We start from the raw sequence: 18,897 nt of genomic DNA on the forward strand, positions 1-18,897 counted from the left end.
ACCGTAACCTTTAAGATTTTTCACACTATGAAACTTCTTGTACCTTTCCATGACGCTTTGCACTGTAGGCACTGGCACTTGAAAACACCGGCTTTATGGACCTTCCTCATCTTGCTTACAGCCAGTGTGCAGCTCTCTTTCAGGCACTAACTGCATTCCTACTCAGCTCTTTGGTTTTAGCCATTACTGAGCAGACAACTCCTGTATTGTTGAAATTATCAGGACCAGATGGAATGGAGAGTTTGCGAAACTGGCAACAATGTCAAAGGGTAGGAATACATATGCACAAGGCATTTTCAAGAAAAATGTAAAAAAAATAATAATAATAAAATTGTAGAAACCTCACAACACAATGCTTTACTGTCTTTTGTAACTTGTTTAAGTAATTTCCAGTCAAAAAAAACCTATTGATCAACTAAAAAACTCCCAAGGGGATCAAAAATTTGACGTGGGTATGAATAAATTTGGGCTTAACCGTAAGCAGCTGTTTGATTTAATATGTCACTAAAAAAAAAAAAAAAAGTTACCAGTGCCTTAAATTCGAACTCCTATTCAGGGCATGAGAGGTGATTCAAACTTGGAAAAAGGAAAACAAACATTTACAGAAAGTGAGACGAGAAAAAGATGATCACTAAAACTAGTTATTATAAACCAAGCGTTAGCTATAACCACTGCGTTCCAGATATGACCTGTGACACATTTCACATCAAATGTGACTAAAATAAAACCATCCAAACAACTAAAAGCAAGAGTAAAGTGAAAGTCCCTTCCAGCGTGGCGCTGCATGAGGAGAGGTTTTATTCTTAGAGCGGCGCTGACAGCACACTGTATGCGACAGTCTGCTGTGCGCTTTTAAGTGGTGAACACATGGAAGAAAAGATGACTGAGAGAAACCAAAATTAAATAGATCATAGTTTAATGCTGAAGATAAACCCACACTCCCGACCTCTGTTTCCCCCCTCGCTTCAAGTCTGTCATGTCAGTAGCTTTCGTAATTACGGCACAATATGGCACTCGTCCACACACACACACTCACACACATACACTCACACACAGCTTTAGGTTTATTTAATATTATAATCCGCAAATTTATATTCTTTCGCCTCACATTTCTATGTCACTACGTAGTTAAATATTTACACACTGATGCAGCAGAGTCAATTCTCTTTTCCTTCCAAAGGTAAATTTCAATTCAAGAGGGGGAAAAAAATGTTCTCAGGTCCAAAATAAATGTAATTTCCTGTTAATTCAACAGTAATTTTAGTTTCTTGGACTGTAAGCTCCAAACAGCCTGAAATATGGCTGTGCAGTGTCTTTCACAAGGAAATAGGTGGCTCATTGTAACCCTCCCTCCTTTCTTGAGACCGTTTCTGTCTCTCCGAGCTTCGTCCTAACTCCGACGGAAAAGCCGGAGGGAGGATTTGGCGGAAGGCAGGATGTCATTGAAACCAGTAGTAGTAGATGGAGGGGTTCTTACAGCAGAAACTGTCCTTTAGTGCACAACAGTCCTGAGAGAAAGTTTATAAAGTTGAAGGTGACACAGTTCCAACTCTTCAAAATCCTGTCATTTTCTTTCAGAGAACCACTCCAGTCTTGACAAGAAGAAATGTAAGCCTTTGTTCCACCCTGTTGCCTCTTTCACTCACTCTGCATTTCCTTTAAAACCTGATCTGTTTGGTCCCTCGCCGTCTCCTCTCCAGGCTTGCTGAGGAAAGTCCCGGCTCTTTTGTCGCTCTGTCTCCTTCCTTCTTCCTAGGGATGTGGGAGGTTCATTCGGTCTTCTATTAGAGTGTTGTCAGGGCCCTGCGCCTCCATGCACTGCTTTACAGTCGCTATGACTCCAGACTGACGCCTGTCCAGGGCTGCGAGGTGTGGCTCAGCCAGCACCGGGTCGATAGGATCGAACGCCAGAGCCTGCCGCATGGCTGCACTCAGAGCTCCGCCTCTCAGTAGGTTTAATCTGTTCCAAGTGGACACACGAACCCTGAAGGAGAGAGAAGGAACCGGTGAATATAGTATAAAAGTAATCTGATCAGAATAAAACACCTGATCGTTTCCTTACTTACATGCAGCACTGATATAGTGGCGCGAGGATACTTCGCTCATCCAACGCTGGGTTCCCAAAGCTGCACAAAGAGAAAACAAAAATACTATTAAAAACTAAATAATGGCATTTAAAGCCAGAGGCATGTCGCATTCAGTAAAATGAGCAGGCCACGGCACACACAAGTGTTTATGATACACGAGTCCCTCTCTGCCAAAAGCTAAATAAGCTCTTGTGTTTGGTAGCAGTTATCTGATGCGCAAAGCTGAAGAGTCTTTTACCTGAAAACCAGGATGACAAACATCCACTAAAAGCAGAAAAAAAGCATTTGGTGTTAACAGTCAACAAGACTTGGAACAGATTCCGGGACAAGTTGAAAATCTAAGGAGATAATGTGAAAAGCCACATTGTTAGTTGCATTTGGAGGAATCTTTCATGGCTGCAAACTAACAACATGACCTGAATTGTTTATTAATTCTTAGCTGCTGCCTCATGAGACTATTTTTTGCATTCCTGGACTTCTTTCAGACATTTTGTAGAGACCAATAAGATGAAAAACAATAAATGACTCACTCCTTATACAGGGCCTTTTAGGATTTAAAGTAATACAACAAATTGCTGAGTTTGAAGTGGGTCCTAAGTGGTTTACAATGAAGAAAGATCAGCAAGTTAGTGAGGTAAGTTGAGCCTAAAGTCAGAGTTTTTAACATAACAAAGGTGTTCCTCTTTAACCTGCTAGATCACCATGGTAACTACCAAGCTAACCTGCTTCAGAAGAGGTTCTGTTCAGAGTTTCAGATGTAGCCGTGAGAAGCATCTCCCTTTTACCACTTGTGCCAAATGTGTGTGGTTATGACTTAATAGTAATCGCAGCAGTATTTTTAAGTACTTTTTTTTACACTATGATCTTTGCAGTGGAGTCTGGAGGGAAGAGTTATATACTCCTCGACAATCAAAGAATGTGGAAAAAGTTATTCAGAAGTAATACAAGATGAATGCTGCTACATGCTACAGAGACAAAGGAGAAAATTAACGGGGACTTTCTGGGTGAAAACACAATATGACGTATTCAGTAAAAGCACATTCTGCACTTCCTCTGAGATGACTTGACAAGCACCCAAAACACTGTGGGTTTCACAAAAAACATTTCTTTTTGTGTGTGTGACTTTTCCTTATAGGTAAATCACCATATGAGTATTGTCTGGTAATTTTCTCTGAGCGATGCCGATTCTCTGCTGAGGGAAAATGTTACGTCTGTGAACCTGTACAGCTGTACATTACTAACACTGCACAGATTCATGCAGGGACTGTACTGGGCCACTACGTACAGCTTCCGTAGAGCCATGAGGGAGGCCAAGCAGAGGTACAGGGAGAAGCTGGTGTCACAGCTGCAGCAGAGGGACATCAGGGGACTACAGTGACGGACTACAAAGCAACACCGACGCCCATGGTGAGTGTTAATGAACTCAACTTTTATGCGTGCCTCTCAGCTGGGAGCCTCGAAGCGCGCTTCCTGCCCGGCAGAGAGGAGGAGACGGGGCGGAGCATGACGTGAGGCGGATGTTTCAGTGCGTGAATACCAGGAAAGTTGCAGGACCTGACGGTATAACCGGCCGTGTCCTGAAAACCTGTGCCAACCAGCTTGCACCAGTGTTCACGAAAATATTCCACCTCTCGCTCTTCCAGTGCATCATCCCCAGATGCTTTAAACAGTCTGTCATTGTTCCTGTCTGCAAGAAAGCCACGCCCAGCTGTCTAAACGACTACCGGCCCATTGCCCTTACCTCTGTGGTGATGAAATGTTTTGAAACTTCATCACCTCATCCCTACCTGCCTCCCTGGACCCCCTACAGTTTGCATACCGGCCAAACAGATCCACAGACGACGCCATAAATCACCTGCTACACACAGCCCTGGCCCACCTGGCCACGAGGAAGGGGAATTATGTGTGAATGCTGTTCGTCGACTTCAGTTCAGCGTTCAACACCATAAACCCCTCCAGACTGGTCACTAAGCTGCAGGACCTTGGACTCATCTCCTCCCTGTGCAGGTGTGTCTACAGCTTTTTGACCAGCAGACCACAGGTGGCTCGAGTGGGGAACCACCTGTCCCCCTCAGGCACCCTGAACATTGGTGCCCCCCAGGGCTGTGTGCTGAGCCCTCTGCTGTACTCACTGTACAACAATGACTTACGCAGGACCTGATGTGGTCCCGTCACATCAACACCCTAGTGAAGAAGGCTCGACAGCATCTCTACCTCCTCAGACGCCTGAGGGACTTTAAGCTCCCTCTCAAGGTGCTCAGGAACTTCTACACCTGCACCACTGAGAGCGTTTTAGCTGGGAGTATCACCACCTGGATGGGCAGCAGCACCCAGCAGGACTTCTTGGCCCTGAGGAGGATGGCCCGCTCGGCTGAGCGCACCATCAGAACCATCCTCCCCAACCTGTAGGACATTTGCCACAAACGATGCAGGTTAAAGGCCAGGAAGATTATGAGTGAGCCACCCACCCCAGCTACAGACTGTTCTCTCTGCTGCCTGAAGGCAGACACAGAGAGGATGAGGAGGAGCTTCTTCCCTCAGACTATCCGCCTGCTGAACCTGAGACAATAGACTCAACCGGTCACTTTGCACTTTTCACCTTGTATATATACATGTATATAATATTACTATTATTGTCTTTATTTGTTTTATTCCCTTTTTGCAGTGTTTGGAAATTTGATTCATTTATTTCTGCTATTTCTTTCTCTCTCTCTCTCTCTAATATATTTACATATATGTACTTCTTGTGTGCTTTATTCCTTATTCTTATCTTATTGTTGTTTTGGTGTGGAGCAGGTACACAACGCTTTCATTGTGCTTTATACCATGTATAACTGTGTTTGTGACCAATAAAATACCTTGAATCCTTACACCATGGTACGCTGTATGCGTTGCCACGGCAAATGACACATGTTCAACTGTTGCTGCAGGAAACGCACAAATGTTTGTATGTTTGGTCGATTTCCTGCCAAGTGTGTTTTACACTGCAGCTAACAGAGATTAGAAAATAGAAAATATTTAATTTGTACACAAACTAAAGTGATTTCCTTCATTATGAGACGGTGTCTGGTCTAAATGCACTTTTTCCAATATTGTGTTTAAACAAAGTTCAGCTTTTTTCTTTCTTTCTTTTTGACAGTGCCTATTTTGTGACTTCCTCAAAATCTTGAGTCTTTCCGTCTGTATGAGTCACATTGGGTACAAGAGTTGCAGTACATCGATCTCTAGACCACTTTCTGAAACTCTCCTCTTGGAATTGACCGCTTTTTTACTCATCTTGGTCATAGACAGAGGACTCAGTATTGTATTTCAACACCCATGGAGACCACAACTGCAGGGATCCCATCCAATTGTCTGCATATTGTCTTTGTTACCATCATCAGTGTGATTGGATGCAAAACTTGCTGCTTCAAATGAAAGCAATAACTCGACTTTTTCCACCCGACTAGTGGAAATTTTGCTATTGTAAACAGTTGTCACTCTGACTTGGTCTTTAGTTTTGGTCTCATCTTTATTTCACAGACAGTTGAAACCAGAAGTTTACATACCCCGTATAAAAAGACACATAACCTTTTTTTTTTCACTATCTGACATTAAATCAGACTAAACTTTTCCTTATTTCTATTTGCTAAACACCAGAATATTGAGAGATTTTTTTTAAAGAGAATATTTAACTATTTTCTTCTAAGTCAGACGTTTACATATGGTAAGATTACTATGCCTTCAAACTATGTAGGAAAGCATAGATGCTGATGTCATGGCTTTGGAAGCTTTTGATAGGTTAATTGACAACATCTGAGTTAATTGGAGGCACACCTGTGGATGTATTTTAAGGAACACCTCAAAAGCCAGACTACAGTTTGCAAATGCACACAGGGACAAAGACCTGAATTTTTGGAGACATGTCCTGTGGTCTGATGAAACTAAAATGGAACTTTTTGGCCATAATGACTGTCGTTACATTTGGAGGAAAAAAGACTAAGCTTGCAAGCCCGATAACACCATCTCAACTGTGAAGTACGGGGGTGGCAACATCATGTTGTGCGGGTTTTTTGCAGGAGGGACTGTTTCACTTTGCAAAATAGATGGCATCATGAGGAAAGAACATGATGTAAAAATATTGAAGCAACATCTCAAGACATCAGCCAGGAAGTTACAGGTGGGGCACAAATGTGTTGTTTTGTTGCTAAATGCCAGAATAATGAGAGAGATTTTGTATTTTTTTTTATTACTTTCTTTAAAGTCAGAAGTTTACATACAGCTCCTTAGTATTCGGTAGCATTGCCTTTAAACTGTATGACTTGGATCAAATGTTTTGGGTTTCCTTCCACAAGCTTCTCACAATTGTTTGCTGGTATTCTGGCCCATTCCTCCAGACAGAACTGGTGGAACTAAATCAGGGTTGTTGGCCGCCTTGCTTGCAGACGCTTTTTTAGCTCTGCCCACAAATTTTCTACAGGATTGAGATCAGGGCTTTGAGATGGCCACTCCAAAACACTGACTATGTTGTCCTGAAGCCACTTTGGCACTGATTTGGCAGTATGATTAGGGTCACTGTCAGCATCTGGGCTTTCCCACATAGTTTGAAGGCATAGCAATCTTACTGTATGTAAACGTCTGACTTTGAAGAAAGTAGTAAAAAAAATTATCTTCATTATTCTGGCATTTAGCAAATAGAAATAAATTTGGTAATCCTAACTGACCTAAAACAGGAAAAGTTTAGTCTGATTTAATGTCAGACAGTGAGGGGGGGAAAAAAGGCTGTCTTTTTATACAGTGTATGAAAACTTGTGGTTTCAACTGTATTTTTTTTGTTTGAGAGAACACCCTTATTTTTAATAGTGCCAAGGCACAAACCATGAATGCAAATGTGCACCAATAAGGAAGAATGAATGGTTTATGGGATAACAACTACATTTCACAATGCTTAAGAGTGTACGAATTGGAAATTAAGCAAATAAATGAAACAACTACAGCAATAAAAATAAGAACCATTAAAAGAAAAAAAAATTAAACGACAGTTACAATTATGTAACAATTAAAATTTAGAATACTGTCAATGGTATTAATTAGGTAAAATGAATAAAAAATGTATATTCCAAGCATATGGGGAACAGTTACAAAAACTCTGTGTGAACCTGTGTGTCAGGTGAGGCATGTCTCAGAGTAGGGCTGAAGCATAGGGGAGGAAGCTTTTGGAAAACAGTGTCATAAATAACTAACAAATGCTGATCGCTCTGCACTGACTTTTACTAGTGCATCTCAAAAAACTAGAATATCATATAAATACCTCGGAATTTTTTTAAACCATACACCATAACCATCAAAATGAAAGTAAAAAAGTGCTTCACACATTTTACTGCACATGTATGAGTCTAAAACTACATCACATTTTCACTTTCTTCAATAACTGATGGAAAACATTAAACTTCTTCTGCTTTTTTAAGGTGCGGTTGTAGACAATGGTGTGTTATTTTCCATAACATCAGCAGTTACTTTAGGCTGCACAAAACCGAAACACAGCAGCCCTTCTGAAGGAAAACAATTCCTGTACAAGCAGATACAACTTAGATTAAGTTGATGAGAGACTGATACTGGTTGTTTTTTGTCTTTGTTTTTGTTTTTTGTTTTTTAAATCGGGAACTAATGCTATTATAATGTGACAACAACAGGCAGGACTCTCTACTAGGTGAGAAAGAGGCTCAACTCTTGGAAACAGTAAGAAAGAATCTGCTGCTTCTCCCTCTCCGACAAGAATCTGAGCCTCAGACAAGAATATCAACCAAAAAACAGCCCACTCATAACATGAAGCTGCTGAGATCTTCCAATGTGTTCACAATATGGATGAAGAAAAAACAAAAAAATGATAGACAGAAATCAGAAGTTCAATCGGACGTCCTTTATTCCCAGCAAAAGCTTAGTTTATCGCCACATCCTGTCAACTGTGAAAAAAAATGTTGCTTAGAAGGTTTTTCCACTGTTGGGTTTTGATCAGCAACGGCAAACTAACCTCAAAGAGGGATTAACAGCTCGGCGTCCTCACTTCATGAAGTGGGCGTTCACCATGAGTCAGTCACAAACTAGTTTCAATGGCGATAAGTGAGTTCTTGAAAATAAAATGAGGTGGGCATAGCTGAGAATGTCAAACTAATTGAAAATGAAAATAAAAGTAAGACTTCAAATGTGAGATGAAAAAGTGAACTTTTAAAAAATGATCAGACTGTGGCGGTGGAGCACTGATTCAAGTGCAGGATCTTCCAGGAAGTCTGAGTTACTGATTTAGCTCTTGTGGTAATGTCGTGGGAAGAATCGACTCCGATGTCATTCGCGATTTCCAGTCAACGGACAATGGATGTTCCCCTGTTTTTTTTTTGTTTCTTTTTTTTATGGAAGTGGTGTATTGAGTTGCTATACAGTCTCCATTTGAGTTGACATTTGGGATTTTTGGATGAACTTTTCCATGGTGATAAAAATCCACGAGTGTGTGGTTAAAGAACGCAATTAAATGTTTATATTTTGGTAAAATCTTTTGCGCATAACTCACCTCTTTGCGTTGTCGAGCAGGATGAGCATGCTGGCTCCTCCGTCATCCTGGAAACTCTCGTAGTGATGTCGGTCAGCGTTGCCGATGAGATAATCAAATATGGCTGTGTCGATGACGTCCAGCAGCCTCGGTCCTGCGTCGTATGGGGGCATTTTCTTCACCGCATCACAGTAGCTTTCGTCATACTCCCACCTGGATGATGAACATAAATGACGCAAATCCTCTGAAATCTGATCAAAATTCACCTTATTTACAAAAAATATGCCTGTCAGGTATGCATACACTCAGCTGTGGATGGCTTGGATCCACAGCTTAGATAAAATTCTCTAAAATATGATCTAAATCTAAATCACTACTGCTGAGATTTCCTGTCACACAACTGGTCTGCGCACATATTCAGCTTTAATTCAGCAGGTACACTGTCCTCAGTGACGAGAAACTCACTCACATTTTAGGGAAAACTCTGCCAAAATTCTCTCTTTAGTTATTCTGTGAAGTCAGCTTTTGCTTAATATTTAAAGACCAGTGAGAGCGAATTGTCACGATGAAGGCACATTTCTCTCTGATGATGTCAGTATAATGTGCTGGTGGTCTCCTTTATCTACATGAAAGCGACAGCGTGCAGAATGTTCGCATTAATGTGTCGCTTCCAGCTGAATTTTGATAACGCGGGATAAGAGCAGCAGAAAAACTGGACCACAAATGAGAATGCAGACTGAAGAACAAAAGAGAAACCTGGTCCGAAACATTTAGCAAGAAAGTATAAAATACAAGCAAATACAAAGACATATAAATATATACTGGGAAGGAAAAGTAATTGGTAATGTCTTATTTAATAGGTTGGTTAATTTTTTACAAAGATTTTCCATTAAGTTTCAGTGAAAGATGCAAAATAATGTACTGCCAATTATGAGGATAAACAAAAATATTCGCTTAAAGTAAGAAACCATTTACTTACTGGTAATTTGTCATGGGAAGCTTTATTCTTTTTATGTGTTGAACTGTGTCATTGCCTGGAAATAGGACTAGGTGAATAAACATTTATTTTTAATTCTATTTCAATTTCACTTTCAGCTTCCAAAAAATATTTAAAAAAGACAATTGTGGTGAAACTATGATGCTGCCACATTTCCGTTTGCATAATTATGCACTCGTCATCATTTAAGGGAACTGTAATAAACCTCAGCATTGTCATAATATTTCACACCCCAGGACTGTTGTGTAATGTGAAAACAACTTACAACGTGTGACAAGTTTTGGTGCAATATATGCATTTAAAACTTTCCATACATGCTTGTTATCATGATGCCGCTTCCTTTTGTACTTCACAGAAAACTTTGTTGTACAAATATGTGCAAATGACATAAACAGCTATTCTATTTTATACTGTCTCTGGTCAAACGTCACATTCGTGGACAACATGGTGCTCTTTCAACAATGGTTGGTCGCTAATCGAATCTGTGATCATGCATGAAATCTTTCTAATTGTTTATTCTATTTCTTGTTTTATTTATTGTGGTGTTAATGTTTGTTTGTGCACCATATTAGATTGTATTATGATTAATATGAATGGGGCAGGAGTCTATCCCAGCTGACTTAGGGTGAAGGTAGGGGACACCCTGGACAGGTCGCCAGTCTATCACTGCGAGTCAGACAACCAAGCACACTCACATTCACACCTACGGACAATTTAGAATCACCAATTAACCTCAACATATTTTTGGACTGTGTGGGAGGAAGCCGGAGAATCCGGAGAGAACCCACACTGCACGGGGAGAACATGCAAAATCCACGCAGAAAGATCCCGAGTGTCCTCACTGGGAGGTGAACCGGCGACCTTCTTGCTGCGAGGCAATGGTGCTAACCACCGAGCCACCTTGCAGCCCTCTAATGATTATAAGCCCTACCTCAACAGAAATGTGACACTGCTGCACTTAACCTGCTGTGTGCAGACTTAAAGTTCTATGTTTTAATAGTTTGTAATTGATTGGTAATCATAACACCAACAAACACTTTAAAGAATTTATAAAATCATAAATCCATGAAATAAATCCCTCAACAATCCTATTTCTTTCTAAATAAATAAGCATTTCCACTAGAACCCTAATAAAACCAAAGTATAATTAACTAATAAAATGACCAAATAAATATAAAACACATAGAAATGAATAAAGTTTTGGGCAAACAAAGACAAACAACCAAGTCTGTGTCGAAGTAATCCCACCACTGTGCTGTGTCAGGATCTTTTTTTTTTTTTTTTTTTTTACATATATCTTTAATTCATATTTAGATTATCGAGTATTATTCTCTGCACCTCTTATATTAATCGCACATTATTTCATAATTTGATAATTTGGGGTTACTCTCCTCACCTTTTATTATTATCTTAATCTCACATTATTATCTTAAGGCATAATCAACACAATTGATAAACAATTGCAGCATGAGAAAGTGTAAGTGGAGACAGGATTTGGTGGTTTGTGTATTTCTCTGTCACAAGCAGGTATCTGCAGGAGGGAGAAACTGAGGAAGTCTCTGCACCTACGAGATGGTGGAAGAAGGCTCAAGGACATGGAGGGGCCAATCAGCTCGCTGCAACACATTCTGTGCACATTCTCGTGTAATAGTATAAGTACACTGGATCAGGGAGAGGCAGTCAGTCAGACTTCACGCCCTGACATTAACTTTGTTGGTGCTAGGGTAAGAAGTTTGATCCAGAGCTCTGTATGCTTATTCAACTATCTGATAAATAAATACACTGAGTGAGACCTAAATATCTTCTCCTATTGCTTCATTAAACGAATGCACAGGAGCTACCTCACACATAGTGTAATTTCTGGTAGATTGAGATTCAGCTCCAAGAATTTGGTGACCCTGACGTGATGAAGACGGAGAAGTTAAGGTCCAGAGAACTGCAGAAGGATCACAGTGAACATCCATCACGGTTTGACAACCCAGACGGCCGTCTCAAAACAAAGAAGGTAAGCAGACACCTGCTCTATCAAAGTTCTGCCACTGGAAATTCTAAATTGGGGTTGTCACAGAGTGAGTGTGTGTTCTAGTCTAGTGTGTGGTAAACGCCTGGGTGGAATTCCCTAGGAAGTGGTTCAACCTAAAACAACTATAAACAAAGACCAAAAAAACCCAAAAAAAACAAAAGCAATAAAAAGGAGTGACAAAATAAATGTTGTTGAATAAAGAGTTAAAAACATATGTGCATGGGTGTTTAAAACTGTGTTGTGGGAGGTAGTTATTGGTAGTGTCTCAGATCAGAAAGACAGGAGTTAAAAGGTAATACTGATCTCTGTGCAAACCTAATGGTGATAACACAAGGAGGCTGAGGTGAAGCCTTTGTGGTGGTCTCCACCGACTTCTGAAAAACTGAATCTGATTGGACTGGTTGCTCGGGTGAATTCCATACAAACCAGTCTGCTACTAAGGGGCAGGAGGTAAGTATCACACAAACACAAGGGAAAAGAAAAAATACAGAATTGAGGGAGATCATGGAGGGTGAGTTTGATAGGGAGTGTGCAGAGCAAACCCCCCCCCCCATAGAAACTGAGAGACAGCAGTGGGAGACAGCATTGAAGCAATTAATGAGCGGAACGAAACCCAAAAAGATCAAAAATACCTCAAACAGAAATATGAACATAAATACCAAGAGTTAAAAGAACAGGGAAAGTTCACAGATAATCAACCTGCCAGTCTCACCAAAATATTAATGAAGGAAGAACAAAAAACTAACACAAAAATAGAAAAATGCAAAAACATGGAAAGTGAAACAGGAACTTAAAGGTAAAGAGGCACACAGACAATTCATTCATAACATGGGTCTGGCATGTGGAGCGATGGATGGTATCAGAGCGCACCAAGGTCAGCCTCCTAAAGGCAATAATGAAAAAGCTCAAAGCCCGGAGCCTACACAGGAAAAAGGGGAGTGTAAACCTGCCAAAAAAGGCCTTTCCCGGTCACTGCTGTACAATCAGATGCCCTTATTTACAGTCCCAGGTGGACTCATTGAGCTAACAGACAATCAGGGAAGATAGATCAGCTGAGGACAGAAATATTGTAGTATGTGAGGAGGAAAGAGAACGAATGTTGGAGTTTAAAGAGCAGGTAATAGCAAGTGTTGCTGCATTGCAGAAAGAGCAGGAGAGAGAGAAGGAATTGAGTCGCCAGGAAAAACAGAGCTGAGAGTAGTGAGAGAGGAAGTGACAGTGGTAACAGTAAGTCAGATAGCAAAGCAGGGAGGTCAGCAGGTAGCTTAACCTCAGCATCAGCGAGACAAAAACAGAAAATGGATGAATTTAGGGTAAGAAAGGAACGTGAGCAGGGAGAATATGGTGGTACTTGAGCAAGTGTTAGGTGACAGGCCAGAATGAGATGAGGAAGAGGATGAGTATGAGTGTAGCATCTCCCAAGGAGAAGGACATTTATACGGAGCCACATTTACAGGGACATTGGAGGTATTCCCAGAGGATTTACCTCATCCAGATACCACCATGAGAGCATATAATCTGAGGGACAGAACGAACCTGAAGCTGCCTGAACGATATAATGCAGACAAATCAAAACCTAACTGTGACCCCTATACCGGAGAAAAGGGCGGTAACCAGACGCCCTTATTGCCAAAAGGGGGCAAAATCACCTATCAGTGATATATAACATTACATACACAGAAAGACGTGAGGCTCATAGCTGTTTATTATTATTAGTAGTATTGTGCTCATTGCAGACATGTTATCAGTAGAGTTATAGAAGGTTGTACACTCCTGGGAAAGTAGGTTCTGTTCCCGGTACCATGACGGCTACTCCTGATATGAAAATGTTTAGCTTATGCTTGTAACATTATGGTTGTTTTGTTTGATTAACATTGCTCTGTTCATTATTTCCACATGCAGGTGTAATGAAGAATTGCTTGCTGCAAGTTAGAGCAATGAAGAGCAGCTTACACATACCAGCATACACATAGGATGCTCAATGCAATGAAGACATGCTTACATGCCCACTATGCGATTGTATTGCATCTTGAGGTGGATGGGCACTTGCAGTTTGGGGGCCTGTTGAGTTGGCTACCACAGACAGATGTGATACAATGGCGCTAACGTTCCCACCTTCATTTAATTGACATGACAAAATTATGTCAAAAGGGGGAAACTGTATAATTAATTACGTTTTGAGATATTATGTATTCTAAATCTGTATATTTCCACTGAAACCATGATTCTGCTTTGTATTTTTTCTACTGAGCACAATGTACGTCCTTGAAGATAACATGACCGATGAGAACTGGTTCACATACTGGGAGACAGCGGAAACTCCTCTATTCTATCAGTTGCTTTAGATACACGCCTTTTGGACAACACACACACACACTCTGTGTCCTTTTGACCACGCCCGACGAGTGGGGCCTGTCTCCAGGCCACTGAAATCATGCTTAGGCACCTTCATCTTTGTGGTTTTAAAGTGTCCCGCTCTAAATCACAATGTTGTCGCAGGTCAGATACTTTCTTAGGAAGACTAATGTCAGCTTCAGGCTCGGGTCTGGCCCCAGCACATCGCACAGCCATTCTACATCACCCCAAACCCCACACAGTAAAAGACATGCTCTCATTTTTAGGGTTAACTGGGTTCAGCAGACATTACATTCCTCAGTACAGGGCGTGCACTGCCCCCCTCAGACGTTTGGTAAATGATAAAGGTATGAGAAACCTCACAGTTCCTTGACTGGACACAGGAGGCCGAAACTGCTTTCATAACCTTGAAGAACGCTTTATCTTACTTCTCCAATGTGGCAGTCCCAGACTACTCCTCCCCTTCTTATTTGGATGTTTCTGAAGTCAAACACACAGTAAATGGTGCTTTGTTTCAGAAAAAAGGGGGAGGTCGAAAAGTGCTCATGCATCCAGCATAACGACACACATAGTCATGGGGCATCCACTCACTGTACTGACCACACATAGTGTAGTCTCATGTCAATTAGGCAGCATTCACGATGTCATCACTATGGAAAAAATTCTATCTGCACCACATATCACATTCGAGGGAATCAACATGGCAGACCATATGCTTGAGGGAGAAGCACATGAAGGTGAGAACAGAGTATGTCAAAGTGAGGGTGGATCAGTCAGCAGAACTCCTAGCAGAAGTAGAATAGGTATTGTTCACAGGTGGTGTTGTCATATACATACCACTAAAGGAGTACCGGCAGGATATGCAGGGATCAGAAAGTCAGAAGAAGGTTTTGAGGAAGTTGAAACAGGAAGGATAGTGGATAAGCCAGCAGCACAGAAGGCCAAGCTCATGGCTGTAATCAGAGCATTGGAGGGAGCAAAAGCCGTAGCCTCAGACAAAGTGACAAGAAGCGCATGGATTGGCACATGTTCGACATAAGCAAATTAATCGCCTCTTGACACACTGGTGGCATCCATTCCTGCCTGAAATGACCAGACACTTTGTAAAAACTTGTAAAATATGAACAGATCATGACCCAAAAGCCACCATCAAGCCACATGAGGGAAAGTTCCCAGTGTCCTCTTTACCGGGGCAAGAAATTGTCCTTGACTAAACAGACATGGGGGACAGAGTAAAAAGCTACAGATACCTGCTAGTAGCTGTGGACTCTTACACAGGATGGCCAGAAGTGTGTCCAGCTAAAAATGAGGACGGTCATCAAGTTCCTGATGAATCAGTACATTCTGATGCATGGGTTCCCCAGGAGAATCAGATCAGATAATGGAGCACACTTCAAGAACAAAGACCTTAAGATGGTGGAGAAAATGCTCTATGACCAACTAACAGCACATGTGTCAGCTTTTTCTCAACAGGGGGGAGGACAGAAGGACGGACGGAGAGGAGAATAAGGAGTCCTGCTAAAGGTCATCAAAAGGAAGTGGTCAGAACCAAGGTGGATTGGACCATTTCAGGTGACTGAGTGAACCTCACATGTGGTGAGGCTCAAAGGTAAAGGTGACACTTGCTATCACTGGAGCATGTGTGCACCTGCTGGACAACCAGAAAAAAACTGGGTGAGATCATTGAAGGTCAGAAAGAGGACCAATGAACACTTGCTACGCGGAAAGTGTCTCTGTAATCAAAAAAGAAGGTTTAAAGCTCTCCATTACAAGGTTGTGTGTTGGATAGAGTTTTGTCTGATTTGCTTTCGCAGAAAAGATGGCGGACTTTCAGAACTGGAAGAACCCCAAATGCATGTGTGTTTTTGTTTTTATCTAATTTCTCATTGTTACAGGGATTTTACTGTGGGAAGAGTGGAATCGAGGTAAGGTGACGCTGAACAATTAGCAACAGGACTACTGCCTGAAGGGATATGGTGGTATCGAATTGAACTACATAAAAAATAGTCCCACAACTTTTCAATTTGATCTCTGTCAGGTAAGCCAAATTCGACTAGTGAACAACAAAAGGGGGTGAAAGCCACTGACCATACCCGATTGACCACCAATGATCTCGTTAAAATTCCCAATAATACTGCCCCGGACGGCTCAGTAACCAGAGCCCTTGAAGGATTGCGACCACTATCTGAAGTAATACATGCACTGAAAAAAAGCGTAGCCCAAATATAAGATATAAACACTAAATTTGAGAAGAAAATGACTTAAAACTATTGAAATTATCTGTCCATGCAGCAAGTAAATTTCACTTGATATGGAATCTTGAAACAAGATTTTTAATGCTCAATTCAAGATTGTACTGTAAATTCCAGGACTAAAAATGAGTAAATAACTTTTCAAACAAGCCAAATTATCTATCGTGTCTAAAAATAAGATTTTAAATCTTGGCAAGTCCCACATTATTTGCAGTGTGAGAATTCTGGAATCAGCACTCCAATCAGTGGATGCATAAAGTGTTTGGTAAATGGAAGACTCTGCCATTCCTATCACTGGGATGTTTACGGTTTTGGTGCTATGTGGATGTTGTTGTATTCCCTGTATCAGATCTCTTTGCAACAGGATCATCATAACAGCAATTGAGGGGAAACAACCACCCCCCATATCAGACGCCTCTCCTTTGGTCAGATGGTACAGCTATGGCAGAAGAAGTGGAGTCAGATGAGGACGAGTTGCCAATTTTACTGATGAAGATGAGCATGTGATTGATCTCCTAGAGAGGAGATCGAAAGGGGGATACTGTTGGGATCATATATGTTTTTTACATATATCTTTAATTCATATTTAGATTATCGAGTATTATTCTCTGCACCTCTTATATTAATCGCACACTATTTCATAATTTGATAATTTGGTGTTACTCTCCTCACCTTTTATTATTATCTTAATCTCACATTATTATCTTAAGGCAGGAGGGAGAACCTGAGGGTGCAGAGTGGCAAGTCTCTGCACCTACGAGATGGTGGAAGAAGGCTCAAGGACATGGAGGGGCCAATCAGCTAGCTGCAACACATTCTGTGCACATTCTCATGTAATAGTATAAGTACACTGGATCAGGGCGAGGCAGTCAGTCAGACTTCACGCCCTGACATTAACTTTGTTGGTGCTAGGGTAAGAAGTTTGATCCAGAGCTCTGTATGCTTATTCAACTATCTGATAAATAAAAACAGTGAGTGAGACATAAATATCTTCTCCTATTGCTTCATTAAATGAATGCGCAGGAGCTATCTCACACATAGTGTAATTTCTGGTAGATTGAGATTCACCTTCAACAGCTGTCAGTTCTATGAGTCATCTGGTCAAAGCACCTAATCTGCCCAGAATACCACAGGAACAAAAAGCCTACATGCTCAGTCATTTATTCATTTATTCATTTTGTATTTAACTTTTACGCTCAGAGTTTTTGTTTCGATTTTTGAACTCAACTCCTATGAACTAAGAAACACAATTCAAAGTAAAACATTTCTCTGCTACAAATTCTGTGGTATTTCACTGTTGAAAATATGCATTTCGTAGCTCATTAGTCAAACTATTGCAGCTTTTAGTTGAATTCACATTAATATTTATTCTGCGGCCTATAATAATGCAACACAATCGAATCACACTGAAATATCTAAATGACATCTTTGACTCGCCCACCTCCTCCCTGCATTATTCTCCCCCCCACAAGTCAGTCTCTGTTTCCCAGCATTAATGAGTAGGTGGAGCGTTGCCTCTCTTGGTGTTTGGAAAATACAGGTCAGTCTTTTTATATCTGCTGAGCCGCAGCATCAACACATTTGCATTTCCTTCTAATAAACATTAAACACAATAATTCATTCAAGTCAGAGGATTTTCTCCCCTGAACTTCAAAAGTCAGGAAAACATCTCAGAAATACTTTTTCTGGACTCCTGCTCAGCACCTACCTGGCCAGCTTGCCTTCTCTGTATGTTCGTCCCCATGGGTGTCTGTGTTTCTGCAACGGCCAGACGTCCGGCAGCCAAAGGGTGAGAGAGCCCTCCATGATCTCCCCCTCTGCACATGCTGGCTCGCTCTCCCGGCAGTAGTAACACTTTCCATAGAAACATGTATTATTACCTGTAGAAAGGGGAAAAACAGCACGGATGACTATAAATCCACTTGCCTGTGACATCTTACTAGAGCTGCTAAAAACACAATATTCATTGCTGTTGTTTCAATTCAAGGATTCAAGGCCTTTATTGGTCACAAACAACAGTTATACATGGTATAATGAGCAGCGAAATGCTTTCTGCACCTGTTTCACACTGAAACCATATCAAAAAGTTGAATAAGAATAAAGAACAAAACACACAAGATATATATATAAATATAAATTAAATTTTCAGACTGTGCAAAAGGAGATAAAACAGTACAGATAGTCCAGTACAAAAAATAGTCCTGATATTTTTGATCAACATTAAGATCATTATGTATTGATATTAGGGCCAAAATCGTGTTATTACACTGCCACGTTTTAAAAAAAAACTGAGATATTGCTGTGAATATTTACATTTACAGTTGTTCCTTAAACAGCTCACATGAAAGCTAAGGTACATGCTAGCTCGCTGGCTGAACACAGAGAAGCCTCTAGTCTCTCCATTCAGTAACTGCAGTGCAGCAATTCAGAGAAGTGTGTGACCAAAAATGACTTTGAAAGACTGAAATGAGGTGGTCTAATATAAGATTTACTCAAGCTGAAACTAACAGATTTCCATGAGCGAAACATTTCAAACATCAATATTGCAGTCGTTAATGTTCATTAAATTGTGGTAAGCTGAAATCTTGATCGTGATTAATATTCAATCAATTGTGCAACTGCTCACTGTCGATTAATGAATTATTTTCTGAATTAATCTG

The 18,897-nt window shown here is 40.8% G+C and overlaps 1 protein-coding gene and 1 long non-coding RNA gene across 2 annotated transcripts in view; both read right to left on the reverse strand.

The window, feature by feature from the left end:
* Positions 1-899: 899 nt before the first annotated feature.
* Positions 900-18,897, reverse strand: part of fam20b (FAM20B glycosaminoglycan xylosylkinase) — a 26,883-nt gene continuing 8,885 nt past the window's right edge. Inside the window, exons 6-9 of the mRNA XM_008277459.1 lie at positions 17,946-18,117; positions 8,632-8,823; positions 2,067-2,126; positions 900-1,984 (exon numbers count right to left, since the gene is read on the reverse strand). Of these exons, the coding sequence (XP_008275681.1) occupies positions 1,753-1,984; positions 2,067-2,126; positions 8,632-8,823; positions 17,946-18,117 (656 nt within the window). The 3' untranslated portion in view covers positions 900-1,752. The remainder of the gene's footprint in view (positions 1,985-2,066; positions 2,127-8,631; positions 8,824-17,945; positions 18,118-18,897) is intronic.
* Positions 10,876-17,738, reverse strand: LOC103354169 (uncharacterized). The gene is made up of 2 exons (XR_520035.1): positions 16,962-17,738; positions 10,876-11,154 (listed from the first exon to the last, which is right to left on the reverse strand). It is a non-coding gene; the product is annotated as an uncharacterized LOC103354169 (long non-coding RNA).

Source organism: Stegastes partitus, unplaced genomic scaffold (assembly GCF_000690725.1).
Source record: "Stegastes partitus isolate 25-593 unplaced genomic scaffold, Stegastes_partitus-1.0.2 Scaffold98, whole genome shotgun sequence".
Classification (NCBI taxonomy): Eukaryota; Metazoa; Chordata; class Actinopteri; family Pomacentridae; genus Stegastes; species Stegastes partitus.